Here is a 17083-nt window from a genome sequence, read left to right on the forward strand (position 1 = left end):
CACCGCCATTCAATATGATCATGGCTGATCATTCCTAATCAGTATCCTCTTCCTGCCTTATCTCCATAACCCTTGATTCCACTATCTTTGAGAGCTCTATCCAACTCTTTCTTAAATGAATCCAGAGACTGGGCCTCCACTGCCCTCTGGGGCAGAGCATTCCACACAGCCACCACTCTCTGGGTGAAGAAGTTTCTCCTCATCTCTGTCCTAAATGGTCTACCCCGTATTTTTAAGCTGTGTCCTCTGGTTCAGCACTCACCCTTCAGCGGAAACATGTTTCCTGCTGCCAGAGTGTCGAATCTTTTCATAATCTTATATGTCTCAATCAGATCCCCTCTCAGTCTTCTAAACTCAAGGGTATACAAGCCCAGTCGCTTCAGTCTTTCAGTGTAAGGTAATCCCGCCATTCCAGGAATTGACCTCGTGAACCTACACTGCACTCCCTCAATAGCCAGAATGTCTTTCCTCAAATTTGGAGACCAGAACTGCATACAGTACTCCAGGTGTAGTCTCACCAGGGCCATGTACAGCTGCAGAAGCACCTCTTTGCTTCTATACTCAATCCCTCTTGTTATGAAGGCCAGCATGCTATTAGCCTTCTTCACTACCTGCTGTACCTGCATGCTTGCCTTCATTGACTGGTGTACAAGAACACCCAGATCTCTCTGTACTGCCCCTTTACCTAAATTGATTCCATTGAGGTAGTAATCTGCCTTCCTGTTCTTGCCACCAAAGTGGATAACCATACATTTATCCACATTAAACTGCATCTGCCCACTCATCTAACTTATCCAGGTCACACTGTAATCTCCTAACATCCTCATCACATTTCACCCTGCCACCCAGCTTTGTATCATCAGCAAATTTGCTAATGTTTTTGCTGATACCATCTTCTATATCATTAACATATATTGTAAAAAGCTGCGGTCCCAGCACAGATCCCTGCGGTACCCCATTGGTCACTGCCTGCCATTCCAAAATGGAGCCGTTTATCACTACCCTTTGTTTCCTATCAGCGAACCAATTTTCAATCCAATCTAGTACTTTGCCCCCAATACCATGCGCCCTAATTTTACTCACTAACGTCCTGTGTGGGACTTTATCAAAAGCTTTCTGAAAGTCCAGGTACACTACATCTACTGGATCTCCCTCGTCCATCTTCAGAGTTACATCCTCAAAAAAATCAAGAAGATTAGTCAAGCATGATTTCCCCTTCATAAATCCATGCTGACTCTGTCCTATCCTGTTACTACTATCCAGATGTGCCATAATTTCATCCTTTGTAATAGACTCCAGCATCTTTCCCACCACAGAGGTCAGACTAACTGGTCTATAATTTCCTGCTTTCTCTCTCCCACCTTTCTTAAAAAGTGGTATAACATTATCCACCCTCCAATCCTCAGGAACCGACCCCGAATCTTTCGAACTCTAGAAAATAGTCACCAACGCATCTACGATTTCCCGAGCCATCTCCTTCAGTACCCTGGGATATCGACCATCAGGCCCCGGAGACTTATAAACCTTCAGACCTAACAGTCTCTCCAACACCAAGTCCTGGCAAATATAAATTCCCTTCAGTTCAGGTCCTTCAGCCACTGTTACCTCAGGGAGATTGCTTGTGTCTTCCCCAGTGAACACTGATCTGAAGTACCCATTTAATTCTTCTGCCATTTCTTTGTTTCCCGTAATATATTCTCCTGTTTCTGTCTTCAAGGGCCCAATTTTAGTCCTAATAATTTTTATGCCTTGCACATACTTAAAAAAGCTTTTACTATCCTCCTTTATATTATTGGCCAGTTTACCTTCGTACCTCATTTTTCCTCTGCGTATTTCCTTCTTAGTAATCCTCTGTTGTTCTTTAAAAGCTTCCCAGTCCTCAGTTTTCCCACTTATCTTTGCTATGTTATACTTTTTCTCTTTTAACTTTATATGTTTCTTAACTTCCCTCGTCAGCCACGGTCGCCCATGCCTCCTCCTGGGATCTTTCTTCCTTTTAGGAATGAACTGATCCTGCAACTTCTCCATTGTACACAAATATCCGGCATTGTTCCTCCACAGTCATCCCTGCTAAGGTATTGCATCATTGAACTTTGGCCAGCTCCTCCCTCGTAGCTCCATAGTTCCCTTTATTCAACAGAAGTACTGTCACTTCCGACTGTACCCTCTCCCTCTCAAATTGCAGATTGAAGCTTATTGTATTATGGTCACTACTTCCCAATGGCTCCTTCACTTCGAGGTCTCTGACCAATCTGGTTCGTTACACAATACCAGATCCAGAATTGCCTTCTCCCTGGTCGGCTCCAGCACCAGCTGCTCGAAGAATCCATCTCTGAGGCACTCCACAAAGTCTCTTTCTTGAGGTCCAAAACCATCCTGATTCTCCCAGTCTACCTGCATGTTAAAATCCCCCATAACAACTGTAGTAACATCTTTGCGACAGGCCAATTTCAACTCCTGATTCAACTTACATCCGACATCCAGACTCCCAAGAGGGTCTTTTTACCCTTAGTATTTCGCAGCTCCATCCACACTGACTCTACATCCCCTGACTCTAGGTCCCCCCGCGCAAGGGACTGAATATCCTCCCTTACCAACAAGGCCACCCCACCCCCTCTGCCCGTCAGTCTGTCCTTACGATAGCACGTGTAGCCTTGAATATTCATTTCCCAGGCCCTGTCCACTTGAAGCCACGTCTCAGTTATCCCCACAATATTGTATCTGCCAATCTCCAAAAGAGCCTCAAGCTCATCCATCTTATGTCTAATGCTTCATGCATTCATGTATAGTATTTTTAATTTGTTACTGCTCTCACCCTTCCCATCAACCCCTATTTCACTTAACTTTACAGCATGATCCCTTTCCGAGTTTTCTGCCTCATTGATACAGTTGCCTTTCTTGACTTCCCTTGTTCTAACTTTCCCTTCAATTTCCTTTTTAAACATCCAGTTTGTCCCCTCCCCCCTGCTACTTAGTTTAAATGCAGCGGTGTTGCAGTAGAGAACCTGCCTGCCAGAATGCTGGTCCTTAACCTATTAAGGTGCGAACCATCTCTCTTGTAGTGAGTGAGTATGTGCATGTGAGTGCAAGTGTGCAAGCTTGGTAAAGTGCGTGTGATGGAGTATAAGCCTGAGAGAGGGTGTGTGTGTGTGTGTGTGTGTGTGTGTGTGTGTGTGTGTGTGTGTGTGTGTGTGTGTGTGTGTGTGTGTGTGTGTGTGTGTGTGTGTGTGGTCACCTGTAGTGTGACATGGACCCAGGATCCCGATTGAGGCCATCCCCATGGGTACTGAACTTGGCTATCAGCTTCTGCTCGGCCACTTTGCATATTTACCTATTCTGAAGTCCGCCTTGGAGGATGGCCACCTGAAAATCTGAGGCCAAATGTCCCTGACCGCTGAAGTGTTCCCCGACTGGGAGGGAACACCCTGTCTGGTGATTGCTGTGCAGTGTCCATTCATCCATTGTTGTAGCATCTGCTTGGTCTCTCCAATGTACCATGCCTCGGGACATCCTTGCTTGCAGCGTATGAGATAGGCAACATTAGCCGAGTCACATGAGTAACTCATAAGAACGATATTCAACTCCTCGATTACCAGTTCTGACGTGCCACGGCGAGAAACTGTAATGATCTTCCAGGAGACAGACACGGGTTGCAACTGATAGGGTACCCTTTGTTGTGCAGTACTTCCCAGGAGCCAAAAAACTCTGCCAAGTTCTTTGCAGCCTGCAATGCATTAACGATGAGGATGAGCACCTTGATGAGACTTTCCCTATGCTTCTACTTGCTTTTAAACGACCGCCAAACCTTAAACAGACTATGGTTTGCAGCAAAATAGACAGCCTTCAGGACACCATCGACGACACCACCGCACAACCCTGTCACGGCAACCACTGCAAGACATGTCAGTGTTGACATGGATACCACCATTATATGTGGTGAGACCACCCACTATGTACGTGCAAAGTACACGTGACTCGGTCAAAGTTGTCGATCTCGTATGCTGCAGGCAAGCATGCCCCGAGCACAGACTTATACTCAATCACACACACACTTTACCAAGTTTGCGCACATGCAAACACTCTCTCATGTGCACTCCCACTCATGGGCATGCACTCACACATGCATGCTTCTCTCTCTCTCTCTCTCTCTCTCTCTCTCTCTCTCTCTCTCTCTCTCTCTCTCTGTCTCTCTGTCTCTCTGTCTCTCTCTCTCTCTGTCTCTCTCTCTCTCTGTCTGTCTCTCTCTCTCTCTCTCTCTCTCTCTCTCTCTCTCCCTCTCCCTCTCCCTCTCTCTCTCTCTCTCTCGATATCAATCTCTCTCTCTCTCTCTCTCTCTCTCTCTCTCTCTCTCTCTCTCTCTCTCTCGATATCAATCTCTCTCTCTCTCTCTCTCTCTCTCTCTCTCGATATCAATCTCTCTCACACGCCCTGTCTCCGCCGCCTCCCTCCCCCCGCACGCCCGCCCTCTCGCTCCCTCTCCAGCTGTCTATGGCTTGATATTTCACTGTCTGTCCATCTGCATGTGCACATGTAAGTCTATGGGGTGAAATTGTATTTGCAGAATTATATTTCAGATTTATTCTATTTTGCTCAAAAAGTGCACAGTCTGCAGGCGTGCAATCCATGAAATATTTTGTAAATTCTACTTTGAAAAACAACCAGTTAGACTCAAGGTTGGGGTGCAGACAGATTCTAACCTCACATCTTTAGTTCATTGTCTGAGCTGAGAGGTCACCTTTTCTTAAAAATAAAACCTTAAGTTATCTTGAGAATGAGACTTATAAGAAGCTCTTGGATTTACATGTTCATGAACCAAAACCTGTAACCTATTCTAAAAGTTGAAAGGCTTAACGACAATCTGAATTTGTTCAATATATATTTTCAGTTGCATGATACAGTAATCTTCTGCTATAAATTCTGTCTTACGGTCCTGCTCCACAATTACCTGAAGGAGCAGCGCTCTGAAAGCTGGTGTTTTCAAATAAACCTATTGGACTATAACCTGGTGTTGTGTGATTTTTAAATTTGTCTATCCCAGTCCAACACTGGCATCACCACATCTGAAAGTCAGTGCACTTCAGAGCAAATCATTGCAGGCGAACACAACGGGAAGTCAGAATTGACGTAATGTTTTATTTGAAAATAATTCATTGCAATCTGGGATATCTTTAAGAGAGTGCAGAATGGAAAATAACTAGCAGTGTTACAAGTGATAAGTGAGTAAAAAGGATAATTTACACAAAATCTGAAAAAAATGTAAACCACTAAGTGGAAAGATGTGGCTATAATTGAATATTTAAAAATACATGTAGAGGATGCAGAAAAAAATAATTCTAATGAAATAACATTTTTGTTTTGTATTTTAAAACATGATCATAGGGTTCTAATGAGTTTTTTAAATGTCCTTATCAGACCCTTCCACTGCCTTTATTAGCCAAGGCATAAAGTTTAAGAGGAGCGGGTAATGTTGGAACTGTATAACTGTTTGTTAGGCCACAGCTAGAGTACTGTGTGCAGTTCTAGACACCATGTTATAGGAGGAATATGATTGCACTGGAGACAGAGCAGAGAAGATTTACCATGATGTTGCCTGGCTGGAGATGTTTTTTTAGTTGTGAACTGAAATTGGGTAGACTGAGTTATTTTCCTTTGGAGCGGAGCAGACTGAGGGAGACATGATTCAGATGTGTAAAATTCTATACGACACAGATAGGGTTAGACAAGAAGAAAATCTTCCCCTTGGTGGCAGGATCAGTGATCAGGAGCAAAGGTTTATGGGCAAAATAGATTAGACGTAAAAAGGTTTCACTCAGACTGTAGTGGGAACGTGGAACTTTCTGTCTTTAAGGGTGTCTTTTTCAGTGTTGTAGGCCTCTGACTCTATGACTGTGTTTCCTGTTTCTCTAAATGAGCCTTTTGCCAACAGTCGATAACTTTGTCCTTCCATTTTGCATGGCTATTGCTATTCATACACCAATTATCCTGTTCTTGGTGCTGGAATTATTGTATTGAATAACTGGTAGAGCCTTGATTTGCCTTGACAAATGATTTTGCAAGGTTTTTGCAATTACCAGGGTACTGTGTCCATGGAAATGACTGAAATGGTTAAAATAGTCTCCTGTTAATTTAAAAACTCATTTTTGAGTTAAACACTTTTAGTAAATAGTGCAAGCCCTTGAAGATTTTGGTTAAGCAAATTGAGAGCACTGGAAGCGTGAAACAAAAACCAAGTGTTGGAAACACTCAACATCTAGGTCACCTAATAGAGTCAATACTTCAAATAGATTAATTTTCTTCAGAATTGGCTTATATGTTTTAAAGGCGAATTAAAACATTTAAACTGAAAATCTATAGCACAAAAATGCAATTACAATCCTCTAAATGCTGCGCAGTGTCTGCTGGAAGTTTGAAGCTTACCAAGGGCATTCACTTTGGTCTGTTTTTAAAGATTGATGTGGTTCCATGTATCTTCGAATGCATGATTGAATGCCTTGGCAACAATATGTGATATGTTGTCCAGTAAACCTTTGTTCTTGATGTTCCTGATAAGAATGCATTGACTTTAGTGAGTTCATGGATTGTTTGTCTACCAGCCAACTGTGTTGTGATTCATAATATAAACAAACACATCACTCCCTGGAAGTGATAGTTCTCATGCATGTGAAAGTTATAACATACAAGAAATCTCCATTCAAACAAAGCACTTAGAGGTTGACCTTAACTGAATGTGGTTTCTGTGGTCTGTATTTATACTAATTTCATAGTGTTAGTGCAAATTAGATATACTTAATGTCATTAAGAAGTCCTTTTTAAGGTCATTATATTTCTATTTGCTCCAGAGCTAACACAGATCCTGAATTTAGATTGCAAGTGCTGCAAAAGAAAATTGTCTTATGTTCAAAATGTGAAATCAAGAGCAACTATATCCAGGAAGCTTGAGCAACAGCTGGTGTCACTGCAGCACGCACTGAAGTTGAGTGCTGCTTGACCAGCAAGCTTCAAGAGATGGTCATCCTGCAAGAATATACAGGCATAGAGGGGAGCAGTAACTTCCAAACAGACAAGGACCAGCAAGTAGGCAGTGCAGCAGTTTTCTGAATGTGTCCAGTTTTCCAATTGATATTGACTGATGAGTGCTATTCATGTGAGCAATGCCGCCCAACACCGTTCCAATGCACCTCAGTGGCTCAGCTGTACAGGAAGACGGCTGTTGAATTTATTTTTATTCATTCATGATATTTTGATGACACTAATTGAGCCAGCATTTACTCTCCAAGCCTAATTGCACCTCAAAAGGTGGTGGTAATCTGCCTTCAGGAACTGCTGCAGTCCATTCTAGTAAGTACGCCCATATACCATTAGGGTGTGGGGCTGCTGGGTGTTTGTTGCTGGAGTGAGATGGGTGGTTTCCAGGATTTTGCAGCTGCAATGTATTTCCAAGTCAGGATGATGAGTTGCTTGGAGAGGAACTTGCATGTATTGGTATTCTCATTTAGAAGCCTTTGACATTCTAGATGGTAGTAGTTGTGAGTTTGAGAGGTGTTGACTAAGAAGCCTTTATGAATTTCTGCAGAACACACATCTGTCATTGAGCGGTGATGGTGGAGGGAGTGAATGTTTGTGGTTATGGTGCCTGTCAAATGGGCTGCTTTCATTGTATGGTGTCAAGCTTCTTGGGAGTTGGAGCTGCACTCAATCGGGCATGTGGAGATATTCCAACATACTCCTGACTTGTACCTTGTGGATAGTGGACAGACTTTGGGAAGTCAGGAAGTGAGTTACTTGCTGCAGGATACTGTGCTGCTGACTTGCTCTTCTAGTATTAATATGGCTAGTTTGGTTTAATTTCTGGTCAGTGATAACCCCCACGATGTTAGTGGGAGATCCAATAATGGTAGTGTCATTGACCATCATGGGACAATATGATTCTCTCTTGTTGGAGATGACACTTGTGTGGCAAGAAGGTCACTTGCCACCCTTCAGCTGAAACCTGGGTATTATCCGGACCTTTCCACATTTGGACATAGACAGTTTCAGTATTTGAGGAGTTTTGAATGTTGCTGAACATTGTATAATTATCAGCAATTATCTCTATTGTAATCTTATGAAGAAGGATAGGTCTTTGAAGAAACCGATGGTTGGTGTGGGACACTACCCTGAGGAACTTCTGTAAAATGGTCTTAAAGCTGAGATGACTGCCTTTGTTTAACCACAACCATCTTCCCTTTATGCCAGCTGTGAGGTTTAATTCTAATCAGCCGAGATGTTGTTCTGTCCATACCACCACACCCTCCAGTCACTCTGACCTCACCTATCCTCTGGAATTCAGCTCTTTACAACCTAGGTTCAAACATGGATAAAATGAGATCAGGAGCTATGTGGCCCTGGCAGACCTCAAGCTGAACATCAGTGAACAGATTATCGCTGAGCAAGTGCTGCTTGACAGCATTGTCAATAACAACTTTCCTCACTTTACTGAAGACCAAGAGTAGACTGGGGCAATAATTGGCAGGATTGGATTTGTTTTGCTTTTTGTGAACAGATGTGCATAGGCATTTTGACACCTTGTCAGATGCCAGTGTTGTAATTGTACTTTAACAGCTTGGCTAGGAGTGCAGCTAGTTTTGTAGCAAATTTCTTCAATACTGTTGTCAGAATGCCGTCAGGGCCCATAGCTCTTGCAGTATCTCATGCCTTCAGCCATTTCTTGATATTAGGTGAAGTGAATTGAATTAGCTGAGGACTGGCATTTGTGTTGTTGTGGACCACCGGAGGAACTCAAAATAGATCATTCATTCATCACTTCTGGCTGAAGATGGATGTAGATGCATCAGGTTTGTCTTTTTGCACTGATTTGCTTAGCTCCCCCATCATTGAGAATGGAGATGTTTGTGGAGCCTCCTCCAGTGTGCTTGCTTGTTTACCATCATTCATGACTGGATGCAGCTGCAGAACTTTAACCTGATCTGTTAGTTGTGGTATTGTTTAACTCTGACTATCATTTATTGCTTCCGCTGGTTGGCATGTAAATAGTCCTTATTTCATAGCTTCACTAGGTTTAGACCTTATTTTTGCTACGTCCGGTGGTGCTCTTGGCATGCCCTCCTGCAGATGTCTGAATGAGAATTGATGCTCTTGCTTGAGCGTAATTGTAGGCTGCGAGATTTGCTGGGTCATAAGGTTGTAGATTGAATACAATCCTGAAAATGGTCTGCAGTACCTCATGGCTGTCCGGTCTTAATTTTCTCCTGTTGGAAATCTATTACTTGTAACATTGTATTGTGTGGCACAAATACCATGTGAAGAAACAATACATTTCCAAAAGGACTATGCTGTCGTAACTCTTACCAATATTGATATGGATAGATGCACCTGCGGCAGACAGATTGGTGAGGATGATATAAGTATGTTTTTCTCTGTCTTTCTCTTTCTCTTTTCTTTCTGTCTGTCTGTCTGTCTGTCTCTACTCAGTCTCTAAGTCTTTTAGGACTTGACCAGTTGATCAGTGTGGTGCTGCCATTGCACTCTTGGTAGACATTGGGATCCCTATCCAGATTACGTTTTACGCTCCTGCCATCATCAGTGCATCCTCCATGTGGTATTCAACTGGGAGGAATATTGATTCATCAGTTCAGTGGGGGATCAGTATATGATGATCTATGCACATGATGCCACAAATCTTTATGGGCTCTCTGGTCGACGTTGTGCGTTCCCTTAGCAACTCACTCTTGATTGTTTGTTTGCCACTGTCCTTGCACCTTTGCTGTGTCTGTCCTTCTGACGAAACAGGATATAACTGAGGGGGTGGTGATGGTGGTATCTGGGACATTATCTGTAAGTTGTGATTCATGAGTGTGAATGTCAGGTTGCTGTCTAACTCGTCTGTGAGACAGCTCTGCTAATTCTACCAGTAACCCCCCCAAATTAGTGAGGAAGATTTACCGTGTCTAGAAAGCTGAGTTTGCCTTTTTTGTTTCTGTTGCCATTGTTGATGGTGGATAATCTGTCAAGTTTAATTACATTTTTTAAAAAGACTTTATAGCAGTTGATGCAATTCTGGCTTGCTAGGCCGTTCCTGATATATGGCTTTTGCCCGAAATGATGATTTTCCTGCTGCTTGGATGCTGCCTGATCTGTGTTTTTCCAGCACCATTCCAGCACTCATTTCAGAGGTCAGTTAAGTGTCAACCACATTGTTGAGAGTCTAGAATCATGTAGCACAAAGCTGGGATTTTGCAACATTTAAACAGTGACATCATGGTCACAGTAAGATTTAATTCCAGGTTTCTTTTGAATTAAGTCACATTATCTGCCAGGATGGGATTCAAATCTATATTCTCAGGACATTAACTGCATCTCTGGATTGTTAGTCTAGTGACAATACCATTATGCGGTTGCCTAGGGAAAACATTTGAGATTTGGCGTTCAGGATACAGATGTTTTATATGGCTGCACTTGTGATTTCATGATGATATGTTTCCTCATTTGTGCCCGCCTGGGTACAGAGCAATCATAAAGCTTTCACTGGCTGCTGAGCAATTTGAGAAGGGAAGATTGAACAATCAGAGGTCATGGTCCATTTCATACCGATGATACGGGTAGAAAGAAAGTTCAGGTTTTCCAGGCAAATTTTAAGAGTTGGGAAGGAGACAAAGAAAAATCTTTCTCCCCGAATGACCTTAATGCTTTAAGCACTGTTTTCTATTTTATGAAAAACTGCATTCACTTGCATTGATCAGTTGAAATGTAAATATTTGTTAATATTACTTCTGATTGCAATGTGAAAGTCAGATTTCTAAATGTCTTATGCGGGCCGCAGTGTATTGAAACCAATAACAACATACAGCAATGCTTGTTACAATAATTTATTTTGATTTTCCTCCTAGCATTCCCATGGTTTGGGATGGATATTGGTGGAACGCTTGTCAAACTCGTGTATTTTGAGCCGAAGGATATCACTGCTGAAGAAGAGCAGGAGGAAGTGGAGAATCTGAAGAGCATTAGGAAGTACCTTACTTCTAACATAGCTTATGGAAAAACAGGGATTCGGGATGTGCACCTGGAGCTGAAGAACTTGACCATGTGTGGACGTAAAGGGAACTTGCATTTTATTCGCTTTCCAACACATTCTATGCCTAAATTCATCCAAATGGGTAGAGACAAAAATTTCTCTAGTTTGCATACCACTATGTGTGCAACAGGAGGTGGTGCCTACAAGTTTGAAGATGATTTCAGAATGGTATGTCATAGTTGTGCAACATAGTTCTTTTGAGTGCGGAAAAGTATTTGCTTCGTGGACTATTAAAAATTCTTCTACTGTCTCTGTCACTATTATAAAAGATTTGAATGTTTTGGAAGTCATTCTTAGGCTGTAGCCTATCGTTCTAGTGTACCTTTCCACAGTGCTAATATTTGTTCTGTGCTTGGGTAATGAAAATATGCAATAGCCCAACCATATTGTAATCAATTTAGGGTACAAATTTAACTTTGTTTCCTTAGTTTTTTAAATCTAATCAATTTTTCTGTAGAATTCCCATTTCCAAGTATCTGTCAGCATCCCAATACTTCCTCATTATTTTACTCTATTAGAGATTTGATCCTGTTTTGACTCCCCTACTGAAAGCTCATTCAAGTCTTTGTTACTTCCACAGTTATTGCAATGTACGTTGAGCTTGTTTCCTATATTTTCACCTTTAACCTTAAAATCATCAAAAGCTGTGCAGCCTTTGTCTTGTCTTGAAGTTGTGCTTGCTGACTTACTTAGGTTCCTAGAGGAGAAAGTGAGGTCTGCAGATGCTGGAGATCAGAGCTGAAAATGTGTTGCTGGAAAAGCGCAGCAGGTCAGGCAGCATCCAGGGAACAGGAGAATCGACGTTTCGGGCAAGGGCTTATGCCCGAAACGTCGATTCTCCTGTTCCCTGGATGCTGCCTGACCTGCTGTACTTAGGTTCCTAGTCAAGCAATGGTCTTGACCCTAAAGCACACTTACTACCTTTCAAATCCTTCCATGGCTTTGACTGTCCCTTTTTTTTTGTAATCTCCCTCAGTCCCACACACCTCCAAGCTATCTGCCTCCTCATGCGGGCCAGATTTTAATCTTTGCATTCTGGTGACTATGCTTTTAGCTGCCTTGGCCTCAAGCTCTAGAATTCCTTTTTATATATTTCTATTACCATACCTCATTTTCCTTATATGGTACAGTGTTATTTTGTTTTTCTAATGATCCTGTGAAGAATCTTGGAAGATTTACTGACATGAAATATGGTATGTAAACGTATATTGTCATTTAGAAAATATGTTTCATCCCATTTCTCACTTCTGTGTGCTGAATTGCATTTTACATCAGTCCGCCCGCTTCTATTTACAGCTATTTACTGTGCTTTGCATTTTCCCTTAAGATTTGCCATGCCTTTAATTGAATATTATTAACAAACTTGTACATTTGTTCTCCGAAACATTTGGTATAAGCCATTTGCATCCATAGAAAAAGAAAGAGGGCTAAGTTTGGATCCTGAGCCACATTATTACATATAACTACTCAACTCAAGCCCATCATTACATAGTACCATCACTGCAGTAGGGGACTGAAATCTTATCGTCAAAGCTACTTTGTGTATTTTGCAAAATCTTACAGGTTATTGAGCAGTTTTATTTTTAACTGCCTCCAATCTAGAAGTTATTTATTTATTTCTGTTTTAAATGTTTGGAAACTAGCTATTACAGGGAAATAATTCACATTTGGATTGACACTTCTGTTTACTCTTTGTATCACCAAAGAAAGGTGTTGTCCTTTGTGGATTACTTTTCAAGTTAATGAGGATAAAGTGCATTGGCCTATCATGTGTCCTTTTGTACGGAATAATTCCTTTGTAAAATACAATTATAATGTAAATCTAAGTTAATATTTATTACAGTATTGAGCTTTCTACTGAACCAAATGACACTCAGACAGGTATTTGTTAATCTGCTATTTATTTGATTACTCCTGTTTTCCAGATGGCTGACCTACAGCTCCACAAACTGGATGAGTTGGACTGTTTAATCCAAGGCCTTCTTTACATTGATTCCGTTGGGTACAATGGTCAATCTGAGTGCTACTATTTTGAAAACCCCACTGACCCTGACCAGTGCCAGAAAAAACCGTACTGCTTAGATAACCCTTACCCAATGTTGCTGGTCAACATAGGTTCAGGGGTCAGCATCTTGGCTGTTTATTCCAAAGATAATTACAAAAGGGTAACGGGAACCAGGTAAGCATAAACTTTCCGTAATACTATTTGTGAATATCAAATAACAGATTTATGACTTTAAGCATGATGTATTTTGTGTTTCACTTAAACTGATATTGTTTCTGCCTAATCTGTCCAGTTTTATGTTGACTTCTTACATTGGCAAGAGGCTGGCACTGGAGAGAATGGGAAAAGAGGAAATGATCAGGAGATGCATGAAGGGCAGAAACAGGGCTAACTCTCCTCCTTTTGATTCAATTCCTTTAATTTGGCTACTTTTCTCCACCTCTCTATTTTTTGTCTATGGGCAGTGAAAGAGGGAGAAAGAGATATGTCACAGCCAAGCCTGATTTGATCATTCCCAATGTCTGCATGCAAAGTTGATTATGCAACAATCTTGATCGGTACCTGATTCTAGACCAAAGCACCCAAGTCCGTCACAGTACTCTTACTGTTAACTTGCAAATCGCCATTGAACAGCAACGAACACTTGAGAAATTTTGGATCGTTATTTTCTGCAGAATATCAGGAAGTTCAAGTTCAGCTCTTACTATTGTGATTCAAGTCCGCAGAATAGCACTTTAGAGTCCTAGAGATGGAAACAGACCCTTCGTCCAACCCGTCCGTGCCGACCAGATATCCCAACCCAATCTAGTCCCACCTGCCAGCACCCAGTCCATATCCCTCCAAACCCTTCCTATTCATATACCCATCCAGATGCCTTTTAAATGTTGCAATTGTACCTCCACCACTTCCTCTGGCAGCTCATTCCATACACGTACCACCCTCTGCGTGAAAAAGTTACCCCTTAGGTCTCTTTTATATCTTTCCCCTCTCACCCTAAACCTATGCCCTCTAGTTCTGGACTCCCCGACCCCAGGAAAAAGATTTTGTCAATTTATCCTATCCATGCCCCTCATAATTTTGTAAACCTCTATAAGGTCACCCCTCAGCCTCCGACGCTCCAGGGAAAGCAGCCCCAGCCTGTTCAGCCTCTCCTGTAGCTCAGATCCTCCAACCCTGGCAACATCCTTGTAAATCTTTTCTGAACCCTTTCAAGTTTCACAACATCCTTCCGATAGGAAGGAGACCAGAATTGCACGCAATATTCCAACAGTTGCCTAACCAAAGTCCTGTACAGCCGCAACATAACCTCCCAACTCCTGTACTCACTACTCTGACCGATAAAGGAAAGCATACCAAACTCCGCCTTCGCTATCCTATCTACCTGCGACTCCACTTTCAAAGAACTATGAACCTGCACTCCAAGGTCTCTTTGTTCAGCAACACTCCCTAGGACCTTACCATTAAGTGTATAAGTCCTGCTAAGATTTGTTTTCCCAAAATGCAGCACCTCGCATTTATCTGAATTAAACTCCATCTGCCACTTCTCAGCACATTGGCCCATCTGGTCCAGATCCTGTTGTAATCTGAGGTAACCCTCTTCGCTGTCCACTATGCCTCCAATTTTGGTATCATCTGCAAACTTACTAAGTGTACCTCTTTTGCTTGCATCCAAGTCAATTATGTAAATGACAAAAAGTAGAGGGCCCAGTACCGATCCTTGTGACACTCCACTGGTCACAGGCCTCCAGTCTGAAAAACAACCCTCCACCACCACCCTCTGTCTTCTACCTTTGAGCCAGTTCTGTATCGAAATGGCTAGTTCTCCCTGTATTCCATGAGATCTAACCTTGCTAATCAGTCTCCCATGGGGAACCTTGTCGAACGCCTTACTGAAGTCCATATAGATGACATCTACTGCTCTGCCCTCATCAATCTTCTTTGTTACTTCTTCAAAAAACTCAATCAAGTTTGTGAGACATGATTTCCCATGCACAAAGCCATGTTGACTATCCCTAATCAGTCCTTGCCTTTCCAAATACATGTACATCCTGTCCCTCAGGATTCCCTCCAACAACTTTCCCACCATCGAGGTCAGGCCCACTGGTCTATATTTCCCTGGCTTGTCTTTACTGCCCTTCTTAAACAGTGGCACCACATTTGCCAACCTCTAGTCTTCCGGCACCTCACCTGAGACTATCGATGATACAAATATCTCAGCAAGAGGCCCAGCAGTCACTTCTCTAGCTTCCCAAAGAGTTCTCGGGTACACCTGATCAGGTCCTGGGGATTTATCCACCTTTATGCATTTCAAGACATCCAACACTTCCTCTTCTGTAATCTGGACATTTTGCAAGATGTCACCATCTATTTCCCTACAGCCTATATCTTCCATATCCTTTTCCACAGTAAATACTGATGCAAAATATTCATTTAGTATCTTCCCCCATTTTCTGTCGCTCCACACAAAGGCAGCCTTGCTGATCTTTGAGGGGCCCTATTCCCTCCCTAGTTACCCTTTTGTCCTTAATATATTTGTAAAAACCCTTTGGATTCTCCTTAATTCCATTTGCCAAATTTATCTCGTCCCCGTTTTGCCCTCCTGATTTCCCTCTTAAGTATACTCCTACTTTCTTTATACTCTTCTAAGGATTCACTCGATCTATCCTGTCTATACCTGACATATGCTTCCTTCTTCTTCTTAACCAAACCCACAATTTCTTTAGTCATCCAGCATTCCCTATACCTACCAGCCTTCCCTTTCACCCTAACACGAATATACTTTCTCTGGATTCTTGTTATCTCCCTTCTGAAGGCTTCCCATTTTCCAGCCGTCCCTTTACCTGCGAACATCTGCCTCGAATCAGCTTTCGAAAGTTCTTGCCTAATACCGTCAAAATTGGCCTTTCTCCAATTTAGAACTTCACCTTTTAGATCTGGTCTATCCTTTTCCATCACTATTTTAAACCGAATAGAATTATGGTCACTGGCCCCAAAGTGCTCCCCCACTGACACTTCAGTCAGCTGCCCTGCCTTATTTCCCAAGAGTAGGTCAAGTTTTGCACCTTCTCTAGTAGGTACATCCACATACTGACTCAGAAAATTGTCTTGTACACTTAAGAAATTCCTCTCCATCTAAACCCTTAACACTGTGGCAGTCCCAGTCTATGTTCAAAAAGTTAAAATCCCCTACCATAACTACCCTATTATTCTTACGGACAGCTGAGAACTCCTTACAAGTTTGTTTCTCAATTTCCCTCTGACTATTGGGGGGGTCTATACTACAATCCCAATAAGGTGATCATCCCTTTCTTCTTTCTCAGTTCCACCCAAATAATTTCCCTGGATGTATTTCTGGGAATATCCTCCCTGAGCATGACTGTAATACTAACCCTTATCAAAAGAGCCACTCCCCCTCCTTTCTCGCCTCCCTTTCTATCCTTCCTGTAGCATTTGTATCCTGGAACATTAAGCTGCCAGTCCTGCCCATCCCTGAGCCATGTTTCCGTAATTGCTAAGATATCCCAGTCCCATGTTCCTAACTATGCCCTGACCTCATCTGCGTTCCCTGTTCGGCCCCTTGCATTGAAATAAATGCATTGTGGGTGGCACGGTGGCACAGTGGTTAGCACTGCTGCCTCACAGCGCCAGAGACCTGGGTTCAATTCCCGCCTCAGGCGACTGTGCAAACTCCACACAGACATTTTCCCCGTGTCTGCGTGGGTTTTCTCCGGGTGCTCCGGTTTCCTCCCACAGTCCAAAAATGTGCAGGTTAGGTGAATTGGTCATGCTAAATTGCCCATAGTCTTAGGTACAGGGGTAAATGTAGGGAATGGGTCTGGGTGGATGTGCTTCGACGGGTCGGTGTGGACTTGTTGGGCCGAAGGGCCTGTTTCCACACTAAGTAATCTAATCTAATCTAATCTAATCTAAGTAAGTGCAGTTTAATTTATTAGTCCTACCCTGTCCCTGCCTGTCCTGACTGTTTGACTCACTTCTGTTCTCAGCTG

General features: G+C 42.5%; 1 protein-coding gene across 4 annotated transcripts in view; it reads left to right on the forward strand.

Moving 5' to 3' along the window:
* The window catches only part of LOC122561380 (pantothenate kinase 1), a 79314-nt gene that overhangs the window by 27978 nt on the left and 34253 nt on the right, over positions 1 to 17083 (forward strand). For all 4 annotated transcript variants that reach the window (XM_087999030.1, XM_087999028.1, XM_087999031.1 and 1 more), the window contains exons 2-3: positions 10887 to 11239; positions 12997 to 13250. In XM_087999030.1, the coding sequence (XP_087855156.1) occupies positions 10887 to 11239; positions 12997 to 13250 (607 nt within the window). The remainder of the gene's footprint in view (positions 1 to 10886; positions 11240 to 12996; positions 13251 to 17083) is intronic.

Source organism: Chiloscyllium plagiosum, unplaced genomic scaffold, assembly GCF_037043375.1.
Source record: "Chiloscyllium plagiosum isolate Xiang-an unplaced genomic scaffold, Cpla_swu_hap1 HiC_scaffold_22, whole genome shotgun sequence".
NCBI classification, from domain to species: Eukaryota; Metazoa; Chordata; class Chondrichthyes; order Orectolobiformes; family Hemiscylliidae; genus Chiloscyllium; species Chiloscyllium plagiosum.